This window comes from Lolium rigidum, chromosome 6 (assembly GCF_022539505.1).
Source record: "Lolium rigidum isolate FL_2022 chromosome 6, APGP_CSIRO_Lrig_0.1, whole genome shotgun sequence".
In the NCBI taxonomy this organism is placed as follows: Eukaryota; Viridiplantae; Streptophyta; class Magnoliopsida; order Poales; family Poaceae; genus Lolium; species Lolium rigidum.
The window spans coordinates 8,538,971-8,548,927 of record NC_061513.1 but is presented as its reverse complement, the minus strand read 5'-3'; the positions used below and the strand labels follow the sequence as shown (position 1 = coordinate 8,548,927).

Genomic DNA, 9,957 nt, shown 5'->3' with positions numbered 1-9,957 from the left:
CTCCATCTCAAGCAAGCATTTGAGTTGTTGTGATCAAACTATTATATTGTGATTTGCTTCATCATGTCTTTTATTCTTTCTTGTTTAGTACAAGTTTTACCTGAATGAATATAGCTTTGAAAGTCATCAATGATTACTATGATTGAGTATGCAAGTTTACCATAAGCTTTAATATGAGAGCGCTGCTCAATAGATAAGTATAATATGTTAACTGTTCTCTGACCAAGAACAAAAGTTTGCCATCACCAATTATGATTTCTTATGCACCTTTATTTGTGATTACCTTATACTTGTTTCAAGTTGAGTTATATGAGGAAGTTGTTTACTATAATGTCTTGTGTGAATGAATATGATGCTTCTTGTCCGTATTTTATTTATCGACTCTTCACTCCATAAACATGTGGTCCTGTTTACCGAGTTCAGTTTCGCTTGGGGACAAGCGAAGTCTAAGCTTGGGGCGAGTTGATACGTCCAATTTGCATCACTATTTTATATCATAATTTGCTGTTATTCATTGATATATTTCATATTGGGACAGAATACTTATGTTATTTCATCTATTTTGCATGTTTCATGATTATTTGGAGATCGCGCACCGGAACCAGGATTCTGCTGGAAAAAGCACCGTCAGGATGCAATATTTCGGAAGATCTACTGTGGAAGGAAATTATACCAAAAATCCTATTTTTCCAGATGACGAAGGAAGCCAGAAGGGGGAGCCGACTGGACCCAAGGTGGGCCCAGACCATAGGGCGGCGCGGCCCATGGCCTGGCCGCGCCACCTTGTGATGTGGGGGCCCCACAGCCCCTTTCGCCTCCTTTTCTTCGCGAAACCCTTCGTCCCGAAAACCTAAGCTCCAGAGGGTACGTCGCGAAGAGCCACAGCCCGCCTCTCGCGGGGCGGAGAACACCGAGAGAGAAAGAGCTCACCGGCGGGCAGGAATCCGCCGGGGAAATTCCCTCCCGGAGGGGGAAATCGACGCCATCGTCACCGCCATCGAGCTGGACATCATCTCCATCACCATCACCATCATCTTCATCATCATCACCGCCATCTCCACCGCTGCACCTTGTCACCGCTGTAACAATTTTGGTTTGATCTTGTTTGTTTGATAGGGGAAACTCTCCCGGTGTTGATTTCTACTTGTTATTGATGCTATTGAGTGAAACCGTTGAACCAAGGTTTATGTTCAGATTGTTATTCATCATCATATCACCTCTGATCATGTTCCATATGATGTCTTGTGAGTAGTTCGTTTAGTTCTTGAGGACATGGGTGAAGTCTAAATGTTAGTAGTGAATTATGGTTGAGTAATATTCAATGTTATGATATTTAAGTTGTGGTGTTATTCTTCTAGTGGTGTCGTGTGAACGTCGACTACACGACACTTCACCTTTATGGGCCTAGGGGAATACATCTTGTACTCGTTTGCCAATTGCGGGGTTGCCGGAGTGACGAAACCCGAGCCCCCGTTGGTATATCGATGCGGGAGGGATCGCAGGATCTCGAGTTTAAGGTCTGTGGTTAGATTTATCTTAATTACTTTCTTGTAGTTGCGGATGCTTGCAAGGGGTATAATCACAAGTATGTATTAGTCCTAGGAAGGGCGGTACATTAGCATAGGTTCACCCACACAACACTTATCAAAACAATGAAGATTAATCAGCTGTATGTAGCGAAAGCACTAGACTAAAATCCCGTGTGTCCTCAAGAACGTTTGGTCATTATAAGTAAACAAACCGGCTTGTCCTTTGTGCTAAAAAGGATTGGGCCACTCGCTGCAATTATTTCTCTCGCATTTTACTTACTTGTACTTTATTCATCCGTTACATCAAAACCCCCTGAATACTTGTCTGTGAGCATTTACAGTGAATCCTTCATCGAAACTGCTTGTCAACACCTTCTGCTCCTCGTTGGGATCGACATTCTTACTTATCGAATATACTACGATACACCCCCTATACTTGTGGGTCATCACACGGCTTCTTGTCCATAGACCAGATGGTATGGCGAGGTTTTCACTGCTCCATGACATGACATGCGATAATCCCACAAAGCCTCCGATAATACCTCATGCCAACGCCTAGGGTACTCGTCGATTTTCCTCTTAATCAGCTTGATAAGGCTTTTGTTGGACGCTTCAGCCTGCCCATTTGCTTGAGCATAGTATGGGGATGATCGGATCAACTTAATTCCCATGCTCTCGCAGAAATCTCTGAACTCACGAGAAACGAAAACCGAACCTCCATCGGTCGTGATGGTCTGGGGAATCCCAAATCTGTGGATGACATGCTCTTTCACGAAACTTATGACGTCCTTTGATGCCACATACTTCATAGGGACGGCCTCCACCCATTTAGTGAAATAATCTGTAATGGCCAAGATCCACTCGTGGCCTTTGCTCGATGCAGGATGGATTTTGCCGATCATGTCCATACCCCATCCTCGAAATGGCCAAGGCTTGATGATGGGGTTCATTGCTGATGCGGGTACCATCTGAATGCTCCCGAACTTCTGACATGCTTGACACCCTTTATAGTAATTGAAACAGTCCTCAAGCATGGTGGGCCAATAAAACCCTGATCGCCTGATCAACCACTTCATCTTATGAGCCGATTGATGAGTTCCACAGGCGCCTTCATGTACCTCGTGTAAGAGCCAATTTGCCTCGGTTGTTCCCAAACATTTGAGAAGTAACCCTTCCAAGGTCCTGTAGAACATGTCATCTCCAATAAGGACATACTTCATAGCCTTGTACCTTATCCGTTTAGATACGCAATGCCTTCGGCACACGTCCCGGTGCTTACGAGGGCGTGCCACCGACCTATACCCGGTCGGGAAGGTGATGGATTGCTTCGACTAGTTTCCTGCATGGCAAACACGTAGACATTAAATACGAGCCCCGATCGGCTCTTAAGTTGTTACGTGGATCGGCTCAAAGAGCCGATTGCCCCATGGTTCATGTTAGATTTATAAGGACATGGGGATCATGCTTTATCAATATCAAGCTAAGCTAATCTACGATAGTCTAAGGTTTTCACCGTATAATCGGAACATCATATGCGTAATTGAGCCTAGCAGATACGTAAGATGATGGAAAACCAACCCTAAAGAGGCCTAAAAACCAACATGAAGTTGATCCCCGGAACAATCCCTCTAGAGCTTAATAAACCACACCTTACGCACTACCGGATCCTTCAACCCGTTTATAAGGCCTAACCATACGGATATCAAACCAATCCTTGAAGAACAAGGAGCAACTATAACGGATTAGATCTACTAAATAAAGAACAAGCAAGACGCTGCCCTTACACCTAAAATAGGTGTAAAGGGCAGCTAGATATCGAGGGGTGGCGTAGCTAAAAAAGTACATCGTGAAAGCATTGTCATCAACCCCAAAACACCTAAGATAAGGGTGTTGCTCGTCATCAAAAAGGCTTCAGCACGAGCAACACCAACAACGAATAAACTTGATACTGCCTAGATCGCAAGATGCGATCTAGGCAGCATGTTGCTTACCCGGGAGAAACCCTCGAAACAAGGGGTGGCGATGCGCCTAGATTGATTTGTTGTGAACGTGATCGTCCTCCTTCTCAATAACCCTAGATACATATTTATAGTCCGTAGACTCTCTAATCTTGGGAATAAACCCCACCGTGTACGAGCTAAACTCTATCTCTTAATTCTAACCGGCACGTAACCTACTATAATTTACAGATACACGGGCAATCTGGCCCAAACTTCTTGTACAAGGCCGGTTCGGGAATATCTTCCGTGTATATCTTCTAAGCCCATCTAATCACGGCCCACCTCCAGACTTGGTTAAATTCTGGTGATAACAGGACTTTGTTCACTAATTAAATGGAAATTACTAAATACGAGCTGAAGTAACCGTCCCTCTCGCCAGACTAAATTTTGTATTGGTGAAGTGCGGTATGAGTGTATGACCTAGCCGCCTCCTCAAAAACGAGCCGCAACCCACTGCCTCCACTTTAACTCGGTTCCCCTCTCCTCTGTATGACTTTCCGGGGTTGGGAGGGATGGAGAATCCGATCTATTTTTAGACTTTCTTTTGTAATCGTTGGAGACAGTTGATGTATACCTACCATATGTTATCTACTACTTTAAATATATATGGTATTGATTGTTCATTTTCTTTGTTTGAAGAACTTCACAAGACACACGTGATTTTGGGGCAATAAGGAGACCATACTCGTATCGGGGATGGGACTAGCCGCTGGCACTTCACCATCTAATTGATGGCCCACCAACATAGAGCCAAGACTATTCTTCATGATCAATCATTTGGACCCTATGTACAATCGTGGCCCACATAGGGTTGGCCACATTTGTTCTAGTGCCTATAAAGCAAACCATAACTCCATTTCTTCCTATATAATACAAGAACCATTGTTCAGTCACCACTTCCCACTCTCCACTCCTCCTGTAGCACTCTTCATGTCTCCCTCAATCTGGCCCAACTCGACGGGGCAAATCCTACTCACCAACTTTCATCCTCTACTACTGCTCTCCACATTAATACCCCGAAACCCGAAAGAGCTAATCCATGATAAAAAAGACCTGCAGGTTGTCCACAATGAACCATGTAGTCACCCAACATTTTACGATCGTTGGTTAAAATTTCCGAACAAATGTATAACTCGGTGTACTATCACAAACGGCTAGATATCCGGAGGAAAATGCCACATGGGAGGACGATCACCACCTATTATACATTTGTTTTAAGCGAGCAATGGTTGGAGAAATAGATATGGTTTCTCCGCACGTCGGGGCACCTGCTGGTTGGCACACGTACTGACTTGGATCATGTTGGTCCCAAGAACAGCGTGTGTGTTCTCATAGGTTGTTCACCTCTACCCACTTGTACCTCATAGGGTAGAGAGTTCCCATTTCTATGCTTGTATCTACTGGCACGTCGATGGGGAAGCCACGCTCGTAGGCGTTGCACAAGTAGCGCGGTCACCAATTGTGGTTACTCCCCATAGCCGGAAGCATGCCGCTTAGATCAACAATGTACCTAGCGTGCTTGTCGGGATTCTCCCAGTAGTTGTTGAGAACGCTCAGCCAGTGGATGTTCAAGAGAACCGGTGCGTGTGCCATGTCTATCCATAGCTCCACGCCCTCATACTTGACAAGACCCCTTGCGCGTCGTGTGCTCGCCATATTTCAACTAAGCCCAGGAGCTTGGAAGCCAGGACTCCTCCTGCCGATGGAAAAATAGCCAACAAGATGGGTGACTCAAATAGACAATTTCACTTCTGACTGGATCAAGAGACCACCAAGCTAGGCTACAAATCGCCTCCTAGTATGGACCAGGAAGATGTGTCACCGCCTCCACCAAAAAACATAAAACGAGTAGATCCCCTGCAACCCCTAAACATAAATCGAAAGCTTCGTCGTGTATCATAACCATCATCGATGCCACGACCTCGGTTGAACAAGTTTGGACGCTTCTAGCCGTCTCAGCATTCAAGCTCCGCTAATGCGAACACTGCCCAAGGAGGATGAATGGACATAGTGGCATATCCACCTCTTAGAAGATTAGGGTTGTCCCGATGTTCGACCTCGGACGATGTGGGTGCCACGAGAGTCTCCCGCAACGCAAAGGGGACAATCTACAACAAGGTGGGCTCGAAGGACAGGACACTAGGACGGTGGCGGCTAAGGATTCGCCCCGCTGTCCCCTAGGAGCTAATTGGGTATATGTTAGAATAATTTTACCATGTTTAAAATGTTATTTATTTAGAATATAAGGAGATACACTTGGTAGAGGAAACATTTCAAACCTAGACGGCGTAAATACCGCTAGGTATTCCATCCCAAAGTACCGCTCCAAAGACAAAGAAAAAAGGAAACTGCTGGGCGTCCCCCGGGGGATCTGATTCCCCAGCCCCCGGGTCCCCAGCCGTCGGATCAACCATTTCGACGGTTAGATTTGCATGTAGCAAAAAAACACCTCCGGCAGCAAAAAATCACCCCCGGCAGACAAATGATCGAAGCAAAAAACGGTTCGTCCATGAATCAAAAGAAAAAGTCTAAGCTCGCCGGAGTCTCGCCGGAGACCTCGTCGGAGACCCCGTAGCAAACATCTTACGCAGATGTAGCAAAATCGCAAATAAATTGCAGCAAATTATTTTATTCATATGTTGCAAATCCTCATGACACGGACCTCGCCGGAGATAAGAACTCGCCGGCGGCAGCGCCGTCCAAGAATGTAGCAACTCCACCCACCTAAGGTAGCACTAGGTAGCACCGCCTCGAACCTCTGGTAGCAAAATCGAACATTTAAGGTAGCAAATCCACTCTTCACCGGTAGCAACACCAGACACTAAAGGTAGCAATGTCGGCCTCCGCCGATAGCAATGCCAGTGCCCAAGCGCCGGCAACAAACCCCACTGTAGCACCAGTAACCACTCCTTTGGAAGCACCTCTTCGGCTCTTCGCAAAAACGGCCCGACGAGAACAATGTCCTCGACGCCGGCGGCTCGCGGCTATATCTAGGGTTTCCGTGCCGGCGGCGGCGCATAGAGGCGTAGTTTGACCGGGGAGACGAGCTAGCGTGCCCTCAGGTGCGCGAGGCAGCGACCGGCGAGGTTGGAGGTAGGGCGGCGGCGGGTGCCCCATGCCGGAGGTGCCAGGGAACAACCTGAGAGAGGGCGGCGTGCGGCGACGGCGTTCAACGTGATAGAGGTGCGGTGGCGGTGCCCGGCATGAAGAGAGTACCGGCGGCGGCGCTAGCGCTGAGAGAGGAGCGGCGGTGGCGCCGTACGCGAGACGGGAGCAGCAGCGCTCGGAAAAGCACGGAGAGGAGCAGCAAGCTGCGCAACGTGTGGAGGAGGTTGGAGATAGACCTGCGGGGAGGTTGCTAGTGGGGCCAGGGAAAAGACAACCGCACGATTGGATCCCATCCAACGAACGCGCGTGCGGAGGTTAGGAGAGCGTGATCCCCCGGGGGCATAGGATTATTTTCCAAGAAAAAACAGGTACCGCTCCAGCAATCAATTACCACTAGACGGCGGCTGCGAGTGTTCTCATCCCCGCCGCCGCCGGCGTTGCCGAGGTCGCCGACACGTTCCCCGCGACCACCGACGCGGAGATGGAGGAGGCAGAGATCGCCGACAACGATGACTCCGCCGGCGCCGCGCACGGGCAGGTTAGCGGCCAAACGCTCGAGCACGGCTGGGCCTTCTGGCTCGTCAGCCCGCAGGTGGAGGCCGGCGGGAAGGTCGCCTCGGAGAGGACCGTCCACACCTTCTCCACCGTCGACGAATTCTGGAGGTTTTATCCCCATTTCTCACTAGTCCCCCAACCCTTGGCCTCCTAAAAAAACCCTCGTCCGATGTATTCTCGATTTCTCGGCTGGTTGCTCGTAGGAGGGAGTTAATTTTAGATGTCTCTCAACATATTCGCCTTAGGGAACGCTTGAAACTTTTCAATTTCTGATACGATGCTATCAATCAAGTGTAGCAGCGAGTTTCTTAGTGAATTTCACATGCGTTTTTTCTTTCTTTCTTGGGGCGGAAAATGAAATGTTTATATAAAGTTTAGTCGCATAGTTGTAATCTAATCCACATTAGGCTGTGTAGGGTTGCATTTAGCTTGATCGCTAGAAACACACGCACTCTTCTTTTGCAAGCCTAATAGAATCGGGAGACTAATTTTGGGTACCATGGTAAATACTGAAACTTCACCCGTTAAACAGTCTGATTGTTTTTGATATTAACTATGATGCACCGCTATCATGAACTTCGATCTAGTTATTGGAGATATGTGAAAGAGATAAGGTGGGCTATCGATGCGTGTCCCGGAGGTTGGATGACAGTTTCAGGCCACTATCCTTTTATTTATATAGGAAAGTTTATATATGCTCTAACTTGCATATGCTTGTCTACATAAAGATTCCAAGTCTTTCGGTTGACCTAATACACATGTTTCCTCATGTCACCAAAAATGTTATGCTACAATTAAAGCACAAGCTTGGATTATGAGGTTGGGGTTGTGGAGGGAAGGAGAGTTTGACTGGTTTCTTGAGGTGGCAACCAGCGATTGGTCGGATTCATATCCATATTTCGTTTGCTGGTGCTATCATCAGTGTTGGGTGAAGGTTGGAAGGAACGACATATTAATTATTAATCGACGTGTATGCTAGGACCCCATATATACCCACATTAGGGCACCATGCAAGCTGGGTGGGTTTCCCAACCTTGCTCTCACGATTTCATGTGAAACCCTATTCCATGGGCCCCACGGTATTTACCCACTGGATTCCCATCGTAACTAGGGATTTCCTGTGAATTTTCTATATGCATTATTTGAGTAGGTCATAAGAACATAAAAAATATCAAGTTCTTACAATAGTAGGGTCACTGCCCTTGAAGTGAGGTTATGCACCATTAGCCCAATAAGTGTCTGTATAATAGTCCTATTTGTCAATCGGGTGCTAGATCAGAGTTATGTTTGGCTACTCCGATGTATGTTGTATTGTCGATTTCTCAGCTCATTGCTCGTAGGAGGGAGTTAATGCTGTAATTTCAGATGTCTCTCAACATATTCGCCTTAGGGAACGCATGAAACTTTTCAATTGCTGACATGATGCTCTCAATCAAGTGTAGCAGCGAGTTTCTTAGTGAATTTCACATGCGTTTTTTTTTCTTTCTTGGGGCGGAAAATGAAATGTTTATATAAAGTTTAGTCGCATAGTTGTAATCTAATCCACATTAGGCTGTGTAGGGTTGCATTTAGCTTGATCGCTAGAAACACACGCACTCTTCTTTTGCAAGCCTAACAGAATCGGGAGACTAATTTTGGGTACCATGGTAAATACTGAAACTTCACCCGTTAAACAGTCTGATTGTTTTTTATATTAACTATGATGCTCTTTCGATCTAGTGATTGGAGATATGTGAAAAATCCAGCTATTAAGTTGATTGTCTTCTCCATGATGATAATACCTGTTGTTACTCACAACATATTTCAGGACATTTTGATTTTGAGAATAGCTTGCTTAGGAAATCAGGATATGTTCGTTTTGATAGTTCATTCTTTCTTTACTGAAATGTTTAACCTTTTCGTTTACTAGATTAATGTATTCCTTTATGGCTAACGGGTTGGCTGGTATTTCAGCCTTTACAACAATATACTTCACCCTAGCAAATTGGGCGTGGGAGCTGACCTCTACTGCCTCAAGAATAAGATTGAGCCGAAATTGGAAGACCCCATTTGTGCTAATGGGGGTAAATGGGCCATCAGTTGTGGCAAAGGGAAATCTGACAAATTCTGGGTGCATACAGTAAGCGTCTTTGCCTCCTTCTTTTGGACACTTACCTTACCTTCAAATTCCACCCTAAGTACCTTTTCACAACTTCATGTTTAGTTGCTGCCATTGATTGGTGGACGATTCGAATATGGCGATGAAATTTGTGGAGCAGTCCTCAGCGTGCGTGGGACACAGGACATGATAGCTGTATGGACTAAATATTCTGCTAATGAACCTGCTCAGGTATATGTTCTCAAATTCACACTGAAGTCTATTATTTCAGTACAGGCAACAACAGTGTAGTTTGCGGCATCATAGATTTAAAATTTGTCAGATGTAAGCACTTGTAGTGTTGGGACTGTTAGTTTATACCTTGTCCACTGTCACTTAAGCCTGGTTTTCGTTTTTGTATTACTCCCTCCGGTCTCTTTTAATTGACTCGGATTTAGTATAAATTGGTACTAAATTTGAGTCAATTAAAAGAACGGAGGGAGTATTTGTAAACTGGGACAGAGGACATCTAGGTAGGCTATGTCCTGAACACTGGGACTGCATTTTAGTCAGCCGACAAGGGATGGGTCAGTGGCGTCGTTGTAAACAGGGGCTGGGAGGTGACTTGCATGACCTGATGTATGCCTCTTGTCGGCAAGGTTATATACCTGCACAGCTTGCTGCTGGA

The 9,957-nt window shown here is 46.1% G+C and overlaps 1 protein-coding gene across 1 annotated transcript; it reads left to right on the top strand.

The window, feature by feature from the left end:
- Positions 1-6,362: 6,362 nt before the first annotated feature.
- On the top strand, positions 6,363-9,907 carry LOC124662133 (eukaryotic translation initiation factor 4E-1-like). Its single transcript, XM_047200015.1, has 5 exons — positions 6,363-6,428; positions 7,035-7,300; positions 9,146-9,311; positions 9,396-9,521; positions 9,839-9,907. Exons 1-5 carry the CDS (start codon positions 6,363-6,365, stop codon positions 9,905-9,907), a joined length of 693 nt encoding a protein of 230 aa, XP_047055971.1.
- Positions 9,908-9,957: the final 50 nt, after the last annotated feature.

Coding starts and splice junctions, on each gene's coding strand:
- LOC124662133 (XM_047200015.1), top strand. CDS start 6,363: ATGTCGGCCTCCGCCGATAGCAATGCCAGTGCCCAAGCGCCGGCAACA. Junction 6,429..7,034: donor CAAACCCCACTGTAGCACCA/GTAACCACTCCT, acceptor AATTACCACTAG/ACGGCGGCTGCGAGTGTTCT. Junction 7,301..9,145: donor ACCGTCGACGAATTCTGGAG/GTTTTATCCCCA, acceptor CTGGTATTTCAG/CCTTTACAACAATATACTTC.